This window comes from Dysidea avara, chromosome 7 (genome assembly GCF_963678975.1).
Source record: "Dysidea avara chromosome 7, odDysAvar1.4, whole genome shotgun sequence".
Lineage (NCBI taxonomy): Eukaryota > Metazoa > Porifera > Demospongiae > Dictyoceratida > Dysideidae > Dysidea > Dysidea avara.
In genome coordinates, this window is record NC_089278.1 from 7,779,810 (window position 1) to 7,802,751 (window position 22,942).

The 22,942-nt window shown below is 36.9% G+C and overlaps 2 protein-coding genes across 2 annotated transcripts; one reads left to right on the plus strand and one right to left on the minus strand.

Moving 5' to 3' along the window:
- Positions 1–752: 752 nt before the first annotated feature.
- Positions 753–1,232, plus strand: LOC136260037 (NLR family CARD domain-containing protein 3-like). The gene has a single exon (XM_066053631.1). It carries the CDS (start codon positions 753–755, stop codon positions 1,230–1,232), a length of 480 nt encoding a protein of 159 aa, XP_065909703.1.
- Positions 1,233–5,209: 3,977 nt separating this feature from the next.
- On the minus strand, positions 5,210–8,284 carry LOC136260040 (NLR family CARD domain-containing protein 3-like). Its single transcript, XM_066053635.1, has one exon. It carries the CDS (start codon positions 8,282–8,284, stop codon positions 5,210–5,212), a length of 3,075 nt encoding a protein of 1,024 aa, XP_065909707.1.
- Between the last annotated feature and the right edge of the window lie 14,658 nt (positions 8,285–22,942).

Below are 22,942 nucleotides of genomic sequence, written 5' to 3' on the forward strand. Positions count from 1 at the left end.
GCCTGCAGTTTGAATCCTGGGGTTGAAGGGATTTTTATCTCTGGAACATTTTCTGTTTCACCTTATTAGCTGGTTTAGGTGAGGTAATTCATAGGCTACAGTACAAGTTGCTGTAGAACTTCAGTGGTGGTCGCTGTAGAGCTCAGATAGCAATAAAAGGATTTTTAGTGTGGGGGAGGGATCTTACAGAGAAAAAGCGGACTTATTGGGATCTGGTTGGTATAAGTGTTTAAAGTTCTTTGTATTGATATAGGGTATCTGATGACATTCCCCTCCCCCAAGAAAATTTTGATGGTATTTCAACATGGTTTTGTTGAATCATAATTATATAGATTTTATATAAAGTGACTGTTGCATTATAGTATTTTGTTCTATTAAGAATGTGTCAGTCTTTCTATTGAGCATGGTGCACCAATGGTTGACCTTTATAAAAAATGGTTTGTCCAAACCTACCTAACCCCTTCTGGATACAGGTCTTTAAATGCTGCATTGGTGTTAATTCTAATATATTAAATAACAGTTGTGCATCATTACAGTAGAGAGCCAATTATGTGTTTGTAACAACTATATATAGTCAACATGTAATTTTTGTATATTGTGTTACTTTCTACTCTTGTTAATGTTTTCAGTTTCTTCTATTCTATTATTACATCACTGTTTCTGAGATTCATATTAAGTTTTAACTCAGTGATAGTAACATTGTGATGTAAGCTTCTAATTTAAAACAGAACAGGTAATTGGTAGTACTACACATGAGTGACAATGGGATTAGTCAAGCTGGAGCAACAACAATTAGTGAAGCTATTTCCATCAACGTAACACTGACTGAGTTCTACATGGATTTCAATGATCTTCATGATGATGATGCAGTGGTGTTATCAAGGGATGTTTCCAAAACTAAGAGCATGACAATATTGAACATTGGTAGTAACAAAATCAGTGCTGTAGGAGCCAAAGCCATTGCAAATAGATTAGCACACAACATGTCACTGAAAGAGCCATGTATGGATTACAATGCTATTGGTAAAGATGGAGCAACAGCGCTTGCTGAAGCCATTATTACTAATAAGACACTTGACAAACTATCATTTTATCAAGACAAGACTATAGATGAAGAGTCAGCAATGTTGGCAATTGCTGTAGCTCCACCATCACCTACACCACAGGCATTAATGTGCAATTTTTTAAGTGAGGTGTTGTGTGTTAAAGTATTTGCAAGTGCTCCAGCTTGAACTATATTGTTCATATTCAAATATAGTTTCTGTAGTGAGGTGTGGCCTGTTAAACTTTTAGCAATTATTCTTTATCTATATCATTCTTACTTACATCCAGATGTTTTAGGCAGGTATTGTGTGTTAAAAGGCTTGCAATTGCTTTTGCTCCACTTTGACCAATATCGTTGCTACATATATCCCAAAACTCCAGTGAGGTGTTGTGTGCAACTGTCATAGCTCCTTTACCTTTAAGTTGATTGTTACTAATTTTCAGCTTCTTCAGTATTTTAGTTTTCTTTGTTTCTTCTGAAAGCACCTGAGCACCATCTTCCCCTAGTTCATTGTTCTCTATGTGTAATACCTCCAAACATGAAATCATATCAGATATTGATGATGCTACTTGTGATGTGAGACCATTACCTGGTATGTATAGTTCTTTGACTGACATTGTGATGACCATTGCAGTGGTAATTAATGTCACAAATGCTTGTAATTCTATTGTAACCCAAGTGCAGTATATTTGGTTTAAGATGAGTGATGATGTCATCAATAAAAGATGACGATGCTGCAGTGAGGTCATTAATTGTTAGAATAATATTCTTTATTGTCTTGCAGTTTACTTTGTACCTACACAGGTAGTGGTGTAGTAATGCAATGCCATGGTCCCTTATACAGCATTGAAATAAGTTCAGTTTTTGCATGATCTTATTAAGAAAAATCCCAGGGATGCTACTTGGTGTGGGAGGAGTGTCCAATCAATCAAACCCAAGTTAATCTTTTCATTATCAAATGAATCAGATAAGTTTGCACATAGTAATATAAGTGGTCCTCTACGATTTCTGCTGTACATCTAGAACAAGTGGGCCGAGGGGTTGCTATAATGGTTGAACCATTGAAGGCATGCTTGCTTTAAAAACAATGACTTTAATTGCAAGCTGTCACATAGTTCATCCCATCCATCTAGAATATGAAGTATATCCTCACCACTGGTTTGCTTGATATATTCTCTCATTTTAGGATAATCAAGTTCACAAAATAACTCAACCAAATTAGCTGCATTCTGGTAATGACAAAGTGGAATACAAAACACAAACTCCATTTCTGTTAGAACCTCTCTTTTAGCCCACTGTTTGCATATGCATGTTGGTAGTTATAGTAGTTTTGCCAGCCCCAGGATCTCCTTCAATCAATATGATCTTTTGACATCCAGTAGTTAATATTTCATCAACAGTGACATAGTCTACTGACTGTTTATTCTAGGGCTGTTAGGGGGGAACTTCCCCCCCCCCCCCCTAAAATCTCAGACTTGCCTCCTAAAATTGTGAGTGATAACTACACTATACTTTTGTGGTACACAAAACTTTAAAATGTTCTCAGATTCAATCTCAAGAGTGTTTAACATGTAAAATTTTCTCAGGTTAAAAAATTGCATATGCAACCTTAAAACACTCTCAGATTCAATATCAGATTATTAAAAGTCTCCTAGGGTACACACACAATGAGAGCCCAAGTTTACCCAGTTTCTTAAAAAAATGTCCTCTCAGAGAGGGTAATTTTGTAAAATATTCAAAATGGCATGCACAGCCAGCAAATATACTGCCAGATTAAATCTCAGAAAGCCTGATTTAAAAAAAATCCATAACCATGAAAATACTCTAGTATTCAATCTGAAAATAGCCTATAAGGTTCTTGTAAGACAACTACCTATGCAGTTAGTACTATACATGCAGTGATAGTTATTACAATATCTCAGTGATCTCACTCAAATTATTTATTCACCAGATTCAACAAATGCAGTGCACTACTAATAGAATAATTGTGTACATGATGTGCACATGGTTGTCCTAGATATTACATCATTATGTCATCACTATGCATTATGCTCTACCAGCCATAGGATTTGGCTTCACCTATTCCACCCAAAAATCAACACTCATGACATAGCCTTAAATGACTAACTAGTTTCACAACTATTTCAACTTTCAGGAACCTGGTCACCCCCAAAATTCCTGATCCCCCCCCAAAGGAGAAATCCTAGAATAAACACTAAGTCTACATCATCCTGTATTAGGCCCATAGCACATTCTTCACAGAATGCATCAGTCAAATGCTTTGCTCTTGCTATAGTGACATCCAAATAAATTGCTGGGTCACCTAGATGCTTAGACCATCCATTGATTGGTTCAGATACCCAGATATCAAACTCCTCTTGTAATAATCAGAGATATCACCTTTAAAATTACGACGCTACACATGCACATGCAATCACACAGCATGCAGTCTATACATACATATAATGTGTATACCATAACAGAGTATATCAAGATACATGATAGTGTACCAGGCACACAGTCCAATAAGCCGGCAACTGCACCCACATGCAGTACCATCAAGCATAATAAACATTCCCAAAGTTATGACCAATTATTCGTGTAAAAAGACTGATCTATCGTCAAACCTACAGGGTGAACTGCTGCTCCTAGCAATAAGTTGAAAATCCGTTTGTAGATAGGTAAACCATCATAGGAATGGTTTGCTGTAGATTGGAATTGTGTAAACTTGTCAACTTTAAAAATGCTTAATCTTTCATTGGAATAATTTTTAACTTCAAACAGAAGCAAATCAACCCAAGTTTGTAGCTAAAAATGAAGGACTTATTTTTGATAAATAATTTCAATATTAATTTATAAATCAATACATGGGAGAGAACTAGAATCTTAATTCTAGTATGGAAGAATGCTTAACACTGCTAGCAGTGAGATAACAAGAGCATGCATGGACCTCACCCTTAAATGATCAGAACATGCTGCCACTTCCTTAATTAAATGATCAGAGCATGTGGTCCCCATTAATGCAATCAGCTGCAGTTTTGCTGTAGAAACAAGATATGGCAACTGCACCCCCTAACCTATTGCATAGCTTGTTTGAAATAAACGCGGAATATTGAGATACTCTAAAAAAAGCAGCACAGCCACACATGTATATACTAGCAAACTAAAACTATTAATTTAAAAATGAAGTAAGGTTCCAGTGATGAAAGTAGTGAAAACAAGATATATGAATGATGGTAGCTATTACAACATAACTGGTACCACTGTAGGAGTTTTCTCACAAAGCTATGTTGTAATAGCTACCATCATTCATATCTCTTGCTCACTACTTTCTATTGCTGGAATCCTACTCCTTTTTATTAAATAAAATAATTTTATTTGCATTAGTTATTTATTACCTTGCATAAAGTTAATGAAATGAAACATTATTTTTATGGTCTTGATTAAGAAAATATCACAAAATATAACATGGGGTTGTAGCATACTTATTACGGCAGATGATAGCTACATATTCTTGAAGTGCTTTGACATATTCCCATAGGCTGAAAGGATATATTTATAAACTACCTCACCTCTGCCCACTGCATCGCCATTTAATTATCAATCAATCAATGATTTATATGGTTGAATACAGCCTTTAAACCACCCTGTAAGTCTAACTGCTGGATCAGTCTAAAAATTTGGCTTGTTAGGAAAACCAAACACCAAGCATGTACAGACAATGGCAATATCTGCATAATACATAATATTTATATATGATGTGGTACATTTATTTATGCATGAGCATGAGTCAGTAATGATAGTAATAGACTATTAGTAGTGTAATGCTTTAGTGGAGTATATAATCCCCATACTCTCGTTATACAGCCAAATTGCTCTTAAAGGAACCTCCATACAAAGGACAATCCCTTCTAGTGTGCTTAAGTCCATTTACCAATAGATGCAATTTACTAAACTTATAACAGTAAATTTTTATCAAAATCAGTAGGTTGTAAAGTGTCCATTTTATAGAGGTTCCACTATGTACCTTTTCTGTCTTCACACTACACATGTGTAATACCAAATATGCACAAATGTCATCCATAATACATGTTACAGTCCAGTTACAAACACTTTCATGAAGTTTAAGATGCTACTAGCTAAACACTGTAATACCATGAGTATTTACACATCATCACCATCAAGAAAAAAATTATCAAAAGAATCAAGTAAATCATCAAAGTAGTTATCAGGGGTTCTGGTTTGCTGAAATAGTTTATTTAACCTATCTCTGTCTATTTCATAGTGTACTGACAAAATTTTCATGTTACGCTTTGTTCTGCTGTTGTTGATATCTTCAATTTCTTTCTTCACATTGTCATCATTATTAGGCAACTCCAGTTCATTAATACTAGTGTTATGATACAAGCTACTCAATAATGTCATCAGTGACTTTTCATCTACATTATCAAAGCAAGTATAATCCAATGCACCAATCAAGGACAATTTCTTAAGTGTCTTGTTGTTAGTGATAGCTGTAGCAATAGATGTGGCTCCATCCTGACCTAAAGCATTGCGGCCCATTATTAACACTTCCAGTGATTTATTCCCTAGCAAACATTCTGCAATTGCTTCGGCTCCTAAATCTCTGATATGATTACTACTGATGTCCAATACTTTCAGTGTGCTATTTTTAACTACAGCCTCTAGCAGTACTACTGCTCCTCTATCTCCAAATATATTGGCACCAATATGTAATTCCTTTAATATTATATTATTAGTAATAGCATTAGCCATTGCTTTGGCTCCATTATGATCTATACTGCAGCTACTTATTGTTAGTACTTCTAATGAAGTGTTGTATGACAAAACCATTGCAATAGCTGTAATTCCTGTAGCTGTAATTTTGTTATGACTGATATCCAATACTCTCAATGTGGTACTAACTGTTATAAATTCTAATGGTATGAAAATTTTATCATTAAGATAGTATATGTTTGCGGCATCACATGTTGAAATATTTGCATTTCCACTTTGCCCTTCTGATGGCTTCAGTGAGGCATTATCAGCTGCAACTCTGCTATCTGTGACTTGATTTTGATTAATAACACACACCTTGATTTTTGCTATTCCTTCTGATAGTCTAATGACTCCCTGATCATGTAAGTCATTCCAACCAATGTACAATTCCTCCAAACTTATCATCATGTCAGATATTAGTGATACCTCATTTGCTTTGATGCTGCTAAGACGCAGATCTAGAATTTTTACAGTGTCAGTAGCTGCGATTAATATGCTCATTAAACTATCAAAACAGTTATTACCTAACAGCAAAGCATGTGGCTTTAGACAAGATATGATGTCAATAATAACATGTGATGATGCATTGGTTAAGCTATTAGACTGAAGGTTGATGTTTGCTATTCTATGGTTACAAGTTGTATCTCTGCATATGTACCGGTTAAGTACACTGATGCCACAATCTCTAATATTGCAAAATGATAGATTTAGTTCCTTCCAATTGCTGTCTGATCTTGATAAGAAAAATCCCAGGGACGTCACTTGGTGTGGTAGAAGTGTGTAACGATTTATATCAATCACACCACTGTCGAATGATTTTGACAGCATATGAGAAAATGTAACATCTTCAGCCTCTTGAAAACATTGGAACAAGTAGAGAACTTTTACTGGATTCTTCAAAATATTTTGTGGTATAGTTAGTAACCTAGGTCTAGCTTCTTGATTAGAACTAATCATACCTCTTAGGGCCACTGTTGTGCTAGAAATTAGTTCACCATTGCTAGTGCAACATTTACTGGAAGTAGAATTATGTTGATACTCTACAAGCATTTTTTGTGGTTGGTTAAATGCATTTCCATTGGTGGATTTGGTTACCAGTTGACTACACATTGTATTACTGGACTGTTCTTGAGGATACAAGTCAGGTTGAATTGTGGAAGTTGCTGAAACATTTAAAAAAGTATTGGATGATGATTGCAGTGGATTGGGCTGTGAAATAATAGTCGATCTCATTGGTGGATGAGATGTAGGACTGGTCTGAAGTTGATCCAGAGATTCTGAATGTGACTCACTTTGTGTTAATACATTTATTACAGTATTACAATGACCATGTTTTATCCCACAATACATGATCCACATGTTGGAAAGGCGGATACCCTTATTATCATCAACAAGAAACGAATCTTTAAGAAGTTTGTATACTTCATACTCTGGTAGGATTGCTACATGCTTAGCAGCAAAGTATTCTTGTATTCCCAAATGTAGGAAATTGAACGAACGAAGTGGAGTACCCATTTCATTTACACTGTAACACTGAACAGACTGCAACAGCCCATAACAAAGGGGATCATCCCTGCATATATCAGGTAAGTCACTTTCTGTAAATACAATTTTATCATTTATGAGACCATCAAATGCAACTTTCTCCAGTAGTTTTAGTGTTTGTTGGACTGTTTGTGGTAAGTGCTTCATTTCGTTGATGTGTTCACCCTCAGCAATTTTTCCTGACCGTATTAGATAGCGACAAATTGTATGTAGGACAAAACTTTGATACATTTTAGAAGCAGTCGGTGGCAGGTCCTCTGAATGACACATGCAAAGGAACACAATAATTGACATTACTAAAGGTATATAACACATGGCATCGATATTGGGATACTGTTGGAAATGTTTTTGCAAAGTTACAAGCTGACAGGGATTATCTTGTAAACAGTCACAGGCATATTTCATTTTACTGGTTTGGTCAAATCCAAGAACTTCTATCCTCCTGTCTACAATGTGATGAAGGCAAGCAGAAGCATAAGGTCGAGATGTAACCACGATCCTAGATTTAGTGAAAAATTCCCTTTGAATTAATTGAGTTAAAAATGATTGTTTACGTAATTTGCTGCTGAGCTCATCAAAGCCATTAATAATAAATGTGACATTTTCTCCATGATTATCTTCTAAATAATTGTGCAATTGTGTTACCTTACCGGTTGGCTTTGTGAAGTGCTCTATCAGTTGCTGTGTGTTGGTGATTTTCTGTACATTAGGATCTCTTAAGAGTAAGAGGAGTACTAATTTATCAGAAGTGAGCAGCTTACCCTCAGCCCATTCAATACAAATCTCTTTAACAAGAGTTGTTTTTCCTATTCCAGGTTGACCCTCAATAAGGATAGTGTTGTCAGATAGAGAACTAAAAATCTGTGAGAGTTCCTTTATTTTTTGAGATTTTGTTGTGTCCGGTATGTTGGACATATCCCCCTTTGTCCTCGAGTGAATTGTTTCTGCAATTTCTTTCTGTGTTTGCATATCTTTTTGATACATCAGTGTTAATGTTACATATGATTTTGCTTTAACAGGTGGCCAAGGATCTCTCTCTTTCGCAAGTTTTTTTAGTCTGAGGTTGCAGTATCTTCCTTTCACGAACTCCTCCATCCAACTGACTACTGTAAATATGTAAAATAAATCACAAAATTACTCAAAATTACCGACTTGGAGACTTATCATAACTTTAAATAATAATTAGATTTCAGATTACAGGAGTTTACAATCTGAAGCCCTAGCTGTTTTGTTGCGGTTTCTAAACAAAGTGAAGGTACTACTACAGGGCCTGAGGGTTATTGTAATTTATGACATAGGCCCTAGTGGACTGAAGCCTAGCTTTAGACCCTACTATAGTTTTTGTCCCTTGAAAACTGCTTGTAACTAGTGCTGATTAGTAGAAACTAGCCCATTACATCACCCATGACCACCTTGAACATGCTGTAACAGGTTTATTACCAGTGGTGTCCATATTGGGACATTTTGGTGTCCTGTCGACACATCAGGTTTTACAGTGTGGTGACCTCTAGTGCTAGTAAGGGAACTAACATTAACAGGTTCTAAGAAACCATGAAATACACTGTGTACTGCAGTAATTCTAAGTACACCATGCTATAGTGCATACTTATCAATAATTAGCACATACTGAATAATTAATTAATTATTTGTTTCCTCAGTGACACTATGTATGGAAGGATGAGTGCAAAGACAAAGTAACAGCTACAGTGATGCTGACAGCTCAAAGTTCTTCAGAAATCTAGCTACTAAATTCAAATAGTTCTGATTTATTCTTTAAAGCTTTGTGGCCCTATAGATTTATACTATTCTTACCCATCATACAGTACGATAGTACTGTATAGTAGGGACCACCAAGGAGTACGCGTGGCCCACAAAATAACATCACCCAAAAATCAGCCTCAATTTTCCAGATGACGATGAGGAGGCAGTGTTGGTTAGGTAACACTTAGCCCAAACAAGCTTTCAGATCGACCCGAAACGCCTTCAAAAAGTTGCTACGGAATTTTAAAAAATTGTTTAACACAATTTCTACTGACTGAGTAAGTAAGTGACTGACTGATGCCTTCAGACAAGTGTAACTCAATAATGGCTAAGACTACGGGCTTGATTTTTTCACTGCTCAATATTGCTTTGGCCCGAGAGGTGTCTTTTGGCATACAACAGCATGTACAATGCATTCTTTGTAACAGAAATCGTCCGTATTTTTCATAGTGGTTATTTTGATTGCAGAGGTGCTTTTCGAACAGTTCTTGATTCATACTGCCATGTAACGAGTTAAATATAGCCAACAACGAAGCGTAATGGATACTTCACTTTCAGATGATAATTGATATAACTGAGGCGCGCAGCACAATTTCTTTCTTTCAGTATATGCGTGGAAGGCAAAGGTACTTTTCAAACAGTTCCTTGATTCGTAATGCTGTGTAACGGGTTGAACATAGCTGACAACGAAGCATAATGGATACTTCACTTTTCATATGATAATTGATATAGCTGGGTCGCACGGTGCCATTTCAGATGTGGTATGTGTGGGAAGAATCATCATTATTGATGAAAAAATGTACAAGTAAAAAGATTAAATGCATGATTACAAAAAAGTTAACAAAAAGTGAACAAAAAACTTGATTTTTCAACTAGAGTAGGGACCATAGCACATTGATAAAAAGTACTGAAACAGGCTGGAGTAGTGCACGATATTAAATCACAGTAAAACAATAAGAAGTGTTATATACATCCCTACTGTGCTCATGATACCATAACAAAAAATGCACAGTAGGATATAACACTTATTATTGTTTTATATATTGTGCACTACTCCAGCTTATTTCAGTACTTTTTATCAATGTGCTATGGTCCCTACTCTAGTTGAAAATTTCAATTTTTTTGAGTACTTGTTTTAATTAAAGCTATGAATCTTAGGACTATTCTATTACAGCAGCTTTGACTGCTCTATTAGAATACAACATTAATGTGTCACAAATCAAATAAGTTGAATCAGTAACCTGTAACTGTAAAAAAAAAATTATAATTATTGGATGGTAGTCAAGGGATTATTAAAAAAATTAGCTACTGCTATAGTTGGTATGCGTTCACCTGAGCTCCCCGTCAAATATAGTAATATCAAAGAGGTGAACATGTGTTCACTCCCAATGGTTTTGTACAGGAACAAGCATGTTTTTATGTTGTAAACATGTTTGCGCACCTGAATCATCCATACAAAATGTATGGGATATTTCTAAAGTCTCATGACTCACTTGTTCTTGTCTGTATCAAAGCGCTTTTTTGATTAACAATTCTGGCGTTTAAGGGGCTTCACAATGCTACTAAATGTTTGGGCAGCTGGCTCATGAAACAAGAGTTATTAACAAGGAATGAGGGCTCAAGTGAACGCGACTAGACTATAAGTTTCTTTGTTATAAGTGATTGTGAAGTTACAATTTAGAGCTACATAGGGTTTAATTACTTTTTAAGCCTTAAATTATCATTAGATTGAAGTACCCTTACTTATCAAATGGTACAGTAGTACTGTTTAAGTAGGGATTGTGGTGAAACTTTTGTGTTCCACCCAAAATTCTGCCCTTAAAAATCATCTTAGAGACATTTTATGTGACAACAATCACCTTTACGGAATAGTATATACTAGCCCATATAATACATACTACAGCATTAAATATAACAAAATACTTACAGGTGGCTGGATATAGAATTTTTTAAAAATCACTAAAATTCAAATTTTAGTCTCACTGACTGTCTTACTGACCACAGTCGCAAGGCTAGAGGACAAATGAAGCAGTGCACGGTCACCATTTTATGACACAATAACAAACTCACCAGTGGGATGTGCCTTTTGGGGTTCCAATGAGTGTAGGCCCTCTGCGCCTTGTGTTTTCTTTTATCTTCAATTTGGCTGTTTGTCTTCTTCATTCAATGAAACCATATCGAGGGATTAATTTTCAGAATCAACACTTTCTTTCAGCAGCATATTTAGATGCCACAGGATTATTTCACAGCTGGATTTCAGAAGTGCTTCAGTCCCAGTGCTACTATAAGAGGTACACTTACCAGATATCTGCAACTTCATGATTGAGATCCAGTTCATGATAGGTTTGCAACCACGCCACCAACTAAAGATCTAGATGGACTAATAGCAAAAGAGTACTGAGACCCGACCTCTTAACAATCTAGATCAACCTCACTCCTTATCAACCTCACTCCTTATTGGTCTAGCTAGCTGCACACCCCTTGGATGACTTGAGATATACTCTAATACAACAGTCACTCTAATACAACAGTCATGTATGATAGAACAGTTACAAGTTACATTGTTCTGGTAGACATTATTATTTTAAAAGAAAAAGAAGAGCACAATATAAAATTAGTATAAATAATATTACATTATTGTTCTAAAGGAGACAGGTACCCCTCAGCAACAGCAAGGTCGACGGCTGGAGGCACACAGGGATGCTCGGATCTAGAACACGATCTCCTGATACACATTACTGAAGAGTGCAGCAAAGAGAACCCCAAACTACAGTGAAGCCTGCCCATAACCACAGAATATGGGGAACTCCACTTCTCACTGAGCAAATGGGCAAGATGTTTAAAAGTGATGGATGTAGAAAATACAAGTGAACTAATATTATTATTATTATTAGCACTTTACAGTGACCAGCACTGAAGGTCTGACAGCAACATGTGCTGCAGCCTTAGGATTACCTACCCTACAAGGACTTAGACCTAGTGACTTAACTTACTGACTAAATAAGGTGTAACAGAAAAGGGGCCAAAGTAAGGAAAAAAAATCCCTCCAACCCCAGGATTCGAACTGCAGGTCACCCAATGTCTAGTTGGGGCCACACTCAGTCTACCTCCAGGAGGGATGGATTTTCTTCCTTAAACGTAAAGTATTTATTATTAGCACTTTACAGTGACCAGCACTGAAGGTCTGACAGCAACATGTGCTGCAGCCTTAGGATTACCTACCCTACAAGGACTTAGACCTAGTGGCTTAACTTACTGACTGAATAAGGTGTAACAGAAAAGGGACCAAAGTAAGGAAAAAAATACCTCCAACCCCAGGATTCGAACTGCAGGTCACCCAATGTCTACATTTCAAGTTACATTGTAGCTAGCTGTGCCACAACAAAAAAACTAAACAAACTAGTATTTTAATTTAAAATGAAGTACGGATCTATGCAATAAAAAGTAGTGAAACAAGAGATGAATGATGGTGTTACATCATAGCTCAGTGGGAAAGTCCCTACTTTGGCAATGTAGTTAGGTATTCATATAGTAAAATTGGGTACTCAAATAATCATCAATATAATAATCATAATCACATCTATATAATAATTTAAAGCTTTATAGTGACCAGCACTGAAGGTCTGACAGCAACTTGTGCTGTAGCCTTTGGATTACCTAATGTAACCAAATTGGAGACTTCAAGACAACTACACTTACAGAAATGGGCCAAAGAAAGGGGGAATCCCTCCTTCCTGTATACATCTGCACAAGACAAAAGCCCATGACTGGTACAGGATTACTCAAAAATCGTCATACACTAATAGGAAAGTTTGTGCAACACTCTAATGCAGCAGTCAGCAATTCTGACAGGATAAACATTGTACTGGACAAATATAAAAAGTTGCATTTACTTTCTCCATATGACAAAGAATCCTTTAAAGTGGCTTCTAGTAAACAATTAATTTTTGGGTTATATATTTGCATGGCATTTATGTCTTGCATTGGTAATTTTCAGACAAACTGTCATGAATTTTTCTGTGAACAGATAAAATTAATAACCATAAAATGATTTCAAAATGTATACTTGATATAAATTGAAAGCATCTAGACTCTATCTTTGCACACATAAAATAGATATAATCTCACACTTAAATGTCATGTCAGGTAAATAAAGTGTGCATTGTTATAACCAGTGCTGGTAATACAGCGGTCAGTCACTCAAACAGTCACACCATGCATATCATCAGCCATATGGTACTAACCTTGAGCTGGCTCATTATTGACTGACTGCTTCCTCAGTTTCTTTTTCTTTGCCTTCTTCCTTCTTCTTTTAGCTGGAATGCATACTGGCTCATCACTACTATCATCAGAAGATGATGAACTATTAGCTGGCAATAAAAACAACAATATGGATCAATTGGTCATCTGTCGATATGCTATTGTCGCCATAGTTATTTTTACCATAGTTATTTGAAGCCACAGCATGCAGTCTGTCAAAACACTTGGTAGTATGTCATGATGCCAAGAAAACCAGCATGCTACACCAGTACATGATATAGAACAGAACTATGATTTTCATGCACATGCTCTATGGTCCCCTGTACAAGGAACCATTTTTACAATGTAATCATATTAGCAGTCCTACACATATATAGCTAGCCTTGTCCTTGCAGACCCATTCTGAGGGGTATTAGAGATGATAAGCACCTCCCTAAAAAGGGGGAGTTTATAATCTCTTATCGATAAGCACAACCACAGAAAATGGGTCTACAAGACGAGACTAATCTCACACACTAAAATCAATACATAGTGTGTCGTGTGGCCAAGTACAGCCAGTGCGGGCACACAACAGAAAAGTGTGTATTTTACAGGGACCAAGAAAATGCCATTTTTACACATTCGTAGCTTGATAATGGCTGGATGGAAATTAACCATTTTTGCTGTGAAAACTCCCTTGGGCCAGGGCACCTCCCATCTTAAATTTCAGTTGAATCCGCCAAGCCATCACTGAGATATGCGCTTTCAAAATTCATCTTAGGTATCGGTCTGTGTATGGAGTAAACAACGTAGTCCAAACATTTGTGACCGGATTTCACATAACAAGGCTTCCACACACACAAAATCAAACTTACGTTTTTACCAGAAATGGATTGCTGGCCTAATACACTATCACATTCCACACTGTACTTCCTTCAGGACTGGCAAGTCTGGTTTCTGTGGCAGCTTTCTTCCGACCCTGTCAAAGCCACGAGTGGGAGATTGGCGCCATTGAATGGCCATGGCTTTGTGATAATGGTGTGTAGTGAGCTGCATGGGACTTCACAGAGAGCTCACCAATAGTGTTCTCGGTCAATTTGGAGTGATTTGAGGGCCATGGAGAGCCCAAACTTGGCCTCTGGATTCCAATCGTCTTCTTACTCCATTTTATACCCGTATATTAAGACCACCATCCACCCCCACCCTCCCACCCTATTACTATCCACCCCCACCCTCCCACCCTATTACTATCACCTGTGATATTATTACCCACTCGAGAAAAGCTGCCCAAAACAGGGCTAATTTTGGGTATCAGAAATGTATACACCCACTCAGTGATAGCTAGTAGATAGATGCATACTTGGTGCAAATTTTGTTTGCACAGCTGTAGGCACTGGGAAGTTATTACACAATGATTACTTAAAATCGCCATATCTCCTAACGAAGTTTTGTGCGTCGAAGCCGGGTTTTGTCAAATTCAGTCACAATTATACTAAATATACAGTCGAGTTGGAAGGGAGATGCTGGGCATAGTGGGGAAGGATGAATACACATTTTTTGAATTAGTCGTTTCAATACTGACAAAATTAAGATAGAGTTATTATTATTATTATCAAAAATCGCTTCAACACTGCTATTAGAGGTCATAGTTTTTCACAGAGAATCGTCAATGATTGGAACACCTTACCCCAAGAAATTGTATCTGCACCTAATGTACTGACCTTTAAGACTAAATTAGATGTATTTTTATATGACTGCCGGTTTGATTTTATTTAGATGTATTTGAGATTGGTTTTTATAAGACTTTGTCTTCCTTGTACCAATTAACAAATAATAATAATAATAATAATAATTATCAAACGGTAAGGTCGTCCGTTTACTTTAAGTAGGGACTGTGCATGGTGAAAATTTCACGCACCGCCCAAAATTCCGCCTTTAAAAATCATCCTAGAGACATTTCACGCGACAAAAATCACCTTTACGGAATAGTACTAGTCCATACATTAAACTGATATAACAAAACACTTACAGGTGGTCAGATATAGAATTTTTTTTTAATCGCCAAAACTTGAATTTAGTCTCACTGCCTCACTAACTAACAAGTCACAAAGCTAGAAACCAAACGAAGCATTGCACGGCCACCATTTTACGCCACAATAACAAACTCACCAGTGGGATGTGCCTTTTGGGGTTCCAATTAGTGTAGGCCCTCTTCACCTTGTCTTTTCTTTTATCTTCAATCAGGCTGCTTGTCTTCTTTTTCATCCAACGAAACCATATCAAGGCGTCAATTTTCCATATCAACACTTTCTTTCAGCAACATATTTAGATGCCACAGAATTATTTCCGAGATTATTTCAGAGCTGGATTTCAGAAGTGCTTCAGTTCTGGTGTTACTATAAGATAGTCTCGCGTGGCCAGACCGCTTTTTCTCCGTCACGGCGCTTATCGATTAGAGATTATAAGCGCCTACTCCGAAATAGGGTCTGGTCCAGAATCAATACGTAAACTCGTTTTCACACCCCAAGCAAGAGCTCGGGGTGTTTAATCAACTTTCGTCATAAAACGTATACTTCCTTTTAAATTTCAAGCCACGTACGCACTGGAAATGCCATGAACGATACCCGGTAGACTGTTGATGAGAGACACTGAGGCTGGTATTCTACGGTTAAAAAGGTAACGGATCGATTCCTTGTGAAAACGAAAAGGCTAAAGGCGAACTGAGCAGGGAATCAACCCGTGTTCTTTTTAGCCTTAGAAAACCAGCCTCAGTGTTTCTTATCGACTCTACCGGCTATCGTTCATGGCATTTCCAGTGCGTACGTGGCTTGAAAATTAAAAGGAAGTATACGTTTTATGACGAAAGTTGATTAAACACCCCGAGCTCTTGCTTGGGGTGTGAAAACGAGTTTACGTATTGATTCTGGACCAGAGATATTTCGGAGTAGGCGCTTATAATCTCTAATCGATAAGCGCCGTGACGGAGAAAAAGCGGTCTGGCCACGCGAGACTAACTATAAGACTAGATACACTGTATGTGTAAGTTCGCGATTGGGTGCGATAGGTTCGTGACCCGCCCATCAATTAAAGATCTAGGTGGGCTACTAGTGATAGAGTATGGAGACCACACCTCTTAACAATCTAGCTGTTTACTTAACAACAAACAAAATAACCTCACCCCTTACTGGTCTAGCTAGCTGCACACCTCTTGGCTGACTCAAGATATACTCTAATACAACAGTCACTCTAATACAATTACTAGTCATATATGATATTCTAATAGAACAGTCACATGTTACATTGTAGCTAGCTGTACTACAACAAAAACTAAACAAACTAGTATTTTTAAAAATTGTAAATTTAAAAATGAAGTAGGAATCTATGCAACAAAAAGTAGTGAAACAATTAAGAAATGAATGATGGTATTACAGCATAGCTCAGTGGGAAAGTCCCTACTTTGGCATTGAGCAAAATATAGCTAATGTGCCAAAGTAGGGACTTTCCCACTGAGCTGTGCATGCTGTAATACCATCATTCATCTCTTGTTTCACTATAGTTTTTGTTGCATAGATCCCTATAAGTATACAATTTTAAACTTACAATTTAAAAAAAAAACTATTATTATTAAAGTTTTACAGTGGCCAGCACTGAAGGTCTAACAGCAACATGTGCTGCAGTCTTTGGATTAACTTAACATACTGGAACTGGAGACTTAAGAAAATTACTAGACCTAGCTAACAACAAGGTGAAACAGAAAAGGGCCAAAGAAAGGAAAAAAACCCACCTACCCAAGGAATCGAACTGCAGGCCACCCAATGTTTAGTTGAGCGCCACACTCAGACTCCTCCAGGAGGGATGGATTTTCTTCTTTTGAACCTAAGTATTTATTATTATTATTATTATTATTAAAGCTTACAGTGGCCAGCACTGAAGGTCTAACAGTTAGTATAGGTAGTTTCGTAGCACTATTTTTGCTGTGTTAATTTTTTAGTCTGTACTATATGTAGATCAGTCTCCAATCCAGTATTACTCACTGCATGTATAAATCCTGTGGTTCTGTGTCATACTACTCAAAGCAGTACGTACCTTGAATCCTGGGTTTCTATTTGCACACAAAGAACTGCTTTGACTGCAATAGTACTAGTATTACTAGACCACTGGGGCATTTGAATTTATCATCAGTTGTCCCTAAAGCCTAATCCTACTCGTTTTTTACTCACTGTAGTTAAATCGTACAGGAAGTATGTATGGTCTGCTCTTGTCTTTATCTGTCAGCCACCACAAATTCCATAATGTGATTTGTACTTGTGACTGTATTCTGTGTGGCTGAGAGACAGTTTTTATTCTCCTTAGAAGAAGTTAGGGGAGGGGGGCTGACCAGGTGAAAGTAATTATTCACAACCAAGTGTTGAATCTGTTGAGTGCTGAATGTACATAAAACAATTTGTGTGAGGCATTTTTCTGGCCGCAATTGCATGATACCACAAGGCAGTAGCAATCTAAAAGATCTGGGTAGATGTCTCCCAAGAAAAAAGATAAAGTTATAGCTTATTAATTAATTTAAGGTGTTTTTTATGGTTATAGGGGGATTCTCAAAACAAGGTTACAATTAGAGGGTATTTCTGTTGGCTGTGCATGCTATTTCTATCTTTTAAGCTGTTTGAGATTGAATCTGAGGTTGATGGTTTTGTGTGTCATTTTAAAACAAGCTTAATATACAGTGCAGTTGTCACTTACAATTTTAGTGGGGGAAGTCTAAGATTTTAGGGTGGGGACCCTTAACACTCCTAGAATAAACATTACTGAGAAACATAATTAAATTAATCATCAAGGTATCAGAACACTTTTACATTGTGATCCACTGAATGTCCGCTCCAGCAAACTGACAAAGAAAATATAATGGTGTTCCAAAATAAAGCTACTCTGATGCAACAGTCAATCACTTTAATAGAACAATCATATCATTACATCTTCAAAAAGCTCAGATCGCTCTCACTGGCCAATGAAATTTGTTTGCAAAATACAGTTGAAGTGGTCTAATATACTATCTCAGAGCTTTCAAATTACATGTTTGCCATGTCACTGCCCTGAGCTACTTGATTTGGTAGTCTATGTCAGGAGCTTATAAATTGCACCTTCAACTATAAGCTCCTGTCTTCATATATAGCTAATTTTATTATTATTATTATTATTGGGGGTACAGGTAAGGAGGCAAAGCCTGTAAAAACCTGATCTAAACAATCAAACTACTACAAAAATAACTTAAAAAAGAATGATTTTGTTTTGGGGATAAGCAGTTAACTTCAGACCACTGAGTCTGAAGTATTTTATTATACATAGCTAGGTGGTTAGTAAATGCTCCGCTGGGAAAACTGGGGCACTTTGGCCAGACTGTGGGGGCTCCCAAAGCTTGAAAAAATGTCAACTTACATATAGAATTCATTTTATAGCCTTTCAAGTATGAAAATCCTATTCAACTTTTGGGCCCCAGAAGCTCTACTTTATTCTACAGTTGTATCACAGCATCTATGGTGTACATATTTCCTGTATGTCACCTCCAATCACCACTGGTGTGAAAATAAAAGATAATCAGATTGCAGCATAGGCGGTGGAAAAGAGGGGGGGGCTTAGCCCCCCCTCAGAATGATATCACGCCGAAATTACCCTTCTTGAAGTGAGACTGAAAACCGTGATAAAGATCGAGATACTCTAATAGAACAGTCACTCTAATAAAGCAGTCACAGTATTAGAGTAGTGTGTAGCGAGCTATGTAAGGATTTTTATATAGTTTATCAGCTATAAATGCGTAGCTGGTGAGGTGGGCAGCTATTGTCAGCTGGATGTGACCTTTTTTTTGGTCTCACCTCACCAAACCAGAGACAATGTAGTGCTTCAGTTCATTTCCGCCCCTGGTCAGCCCCCCTCATATCAACTACTTCCTCCGCCACTGGATTGCAGTAGGAAATGGCAAGGTGGTCACCATGAGTGGAATAAATCACCAACAGAACAAGGTAATTACACTATGTTCGGCAGGACTATATATAAAGTTTGGTGAATTTGGCACACTGCAGGAAATTCAATACTAAACACATATTGCTCATTATTGGATGCATGTTTTTATCACTGTTGTAAAACTTTAACTCAGCCAAGAGCCTGAAGATCTGCACAACTAGTTTTCGAATGTCTTTTCTCCTGGGAACTAAACTTACTTGTGGCAGAACTGGTGGTTCTGATGTACGGTTATGATAGAGTGCATGTGCACCATTGTGTGGCACATGCAATCATTGCCTGCTTGACTCAGAATTACATACCAGGTACAGGTAGCAACTTGTGTGTGTGTTTTCAGTAAACATATCTAACAAGTTTACCATAAACTTGAGGGAAAGTACCAGACATATTTTATTGTTTAATTTAAAGAGTATAGGGACCATTGAAAAATTACTGCACAACAAGAACAGTGAATGATTGTTTAGTAGCATCCTTGTTTCATGGATATTTTCAGCAATCCCAGCTGTTCCTTATTTTAAAACATTTAATGTGCATAAACTTTGATTGAAACCATAACTATATTCATCCAGTATGTAGCTATAGCCATATTGATGCATACTTCAACAAATTATTGGTATGTGCTCTCTAAAATATGATGTACATAGTTATGTACGTATTGTTAAGCTACATTTGTAAGAAATGATGGTAACCACTAGGTCTGGGATATTTTCTGCATTTCACACAGTTTTGATTTTGATTCCCTGCTTTAGTGGACTATTCTCTGTAGCAAAGGCAGACCATCAGATGTAAAAGTTATAAAGCATAAAATGGTTTGTTTGCATGTAGCTATAGCTACGTACGTATATTATCCCTTTCTGCAATCACTGAACAAGCCTATATGTATGCACTACTCCGCTCATCCTGAACGACTGATTATTAATGTGAGGATCAGATCTAGATCTAGGCCAAGGATCCACTACTGTTTCAAGTATGGAATAGAGTACCATTTTTCACAGATATTCAACTGTGTGAAGTTTTAGCTTTTTAAGTTATTATAACTAAATGTGCATGCATTGTAAGCCTGTTTTATAAGCATAGATAATATACATAGTACGTACTATTAATGTAACAGTAATAACAATTGTATACTATTTTATAGGCGCTTAATGTATGTATTGTAATTGTGCACTTGTGTGTATGCGCGTTATATATCATCAGAGTCGGGCTGGTGCATTAAATAGAGTCATAGTGAGCCACCTGGTGTCTGCTGCAGGACAGATATTCAAGTGAAACACCAAGTCCTGGGAAACATTATATCTATGCATATATAGCTAGGCAGGAAGCACATGTAGTTTCCCCATAAAAGGACATTTAGAGAACTAGGAGTGTTGTGCTACACATATAGCCGAATATAACACTGACATTGTTAATGTTATAATCGTACCTTATATTAAAATCCAATAGCATCAGAGGATGCAACCCATATAGACTCTTTCCTATATTTATTTCACCTCATCAAAGGAGTAACGACACTTATGTTGTGTTTCCAAGTGCATTATGTTTTCCTAAAACTGCAACATCACCACAGTGCATGCCTATATACACAATCTTTGTAACTTCTATAAGGAAAGTTATGATGCTGGGAAGTTGACGGGAAAACAGTCACTGAAACTTTGGATCCGTGGAGGGATCATGGACACATAACAGTGTCACTTTCCTTTCATTATTGAATTTTTTTCATTTAGTTGTGCTGTCTCAGGCTGGCCACATTTACTTTTTTTCCCTGTTCACATTAAATTTTTAGCTTGCTATTTATTACCTGTGAATGTCATCATGTATACACACTTATTGTAAGCTATAAGTAATGCGCTTTAATGCAATGCATGCATAGACTATCTACAGTAGTAACAGTAGCTGCTGCATAACTACAGCATTAAATTTTAGAAGCTACATAGTACAAACCTCTACTTTGCTAATCCTGTGTACTAAGAACATCTTTAATGGGACCAACCAAAAATGTCCTGATTATCAAGATGCCCTGATTTTCCATATCATGATCAGTTTAGCTACATGCAAAAGGATTATTTTTGACCATTACAGCTAGGTGTACTCATTTTCAAGTGTACTGATCAACAGGTTTCAATGTGTTACCATTCAAGCTAGCATGTGCCACTTGAATGATCACTTTAAAGGGAAGTGAAGGTCATGTAGTAAGAGAGGTTGTATTTGGAGGATCTATAATGTACGTTTTTTAGTGTCATATGCATGGGATGTGGTCAAACTGTTGAACTGATGATACTTAGCTATAGCTAGGTTTGATACTGTCTTGCCAGGGTTTCGTTAGTAACTTGAGACTATAGGACCGTTTATTGTAATTTATTGAATTAATTTATTATTGCCTTACTACACCAGATGCAAGATTACAGAATTAAAATGGATTGTACATACATATTCTATATAGCTAAGGCCACACCAAGTAAAACCTTAGTTTCTGGTCACCCGCCCACATGGAAAACCAGGAACCCCAGTTTATGAGGACTATTATTAATATTACAGGTGCTTAAGTGCATGTGACCCAGTAGAAATCAAGGGCACTGCTGATATTTTAAACACTGCAGAAGATGGAGATACTCTAATAGAACAGTCATGCGGGGATTCTAGCTATTACAATGCTCATACCATACCCTTAACTCTACCGCACTACTAAAACATTTCTGACTAGTTTTGTATTTGATTATATAGATACTTCTATTACCAGTAACCAAAGTAGCTCCAGTATGTAGCATTAACCACTAGCCTAATAGGTCATAGCCGGCTTTAACTTTCCTAACTGAATTCAAATGTGGTCTTCTATAATGATTAGTCTAGTAACTCTTCTAGTGGAACTTCCTTATCACTGAACACTGGAACACTGATTGGAAAGCCGGTAATATTTGTTGAAATCAAACTATAAAATTTCCATGACTAAATAAATAACTGTATGGTCCTACATTGACAAGTCCTTAGTTAAAACATCAGCTCGCATGTGATCACTGAAGAACATTAGCCTGGAGCAATCAATGACTCAAAACTTTGACAGTTATATAATTACTTTTCCTAAGGTTTACTGAATAGCTAGAAACACATACTCAGTGGGCTAAGACTTCAGATTTGAATGAAGAGTTTCTGATGTGCATATATTTCATTGTGGATCATTTGACTTTGCTGACATAGGTAATGAGATGTTTCACTTGGAAAGCAAAAGTAACTATACACGAGGAGATTGCTTAGCTATAGCTACATTGTTGTGCTTAAGCAGCATTATAGCTAGCCATCAACAATTTTCTTAGTGCATTTTTGCAGAAGCATAATTACTTATGCTGTAAGAATATTGGTTAATAAACTAAAATCAGCATGAACGAGTAAATAATAATACTATACAGTGTGCCATGACAGTATTACTGGTGTATATGTAAGTCCATAGTCCTGAAGTCCTGATCATCCGCCCGCCCGCATCCTTTCTTGGGCTAGGCAGTGACAGGTATGACTTGAGTGGCCTAATTGTTTTACAGCGCCATAAACATTTACCTTATTAGCTCTTATGTG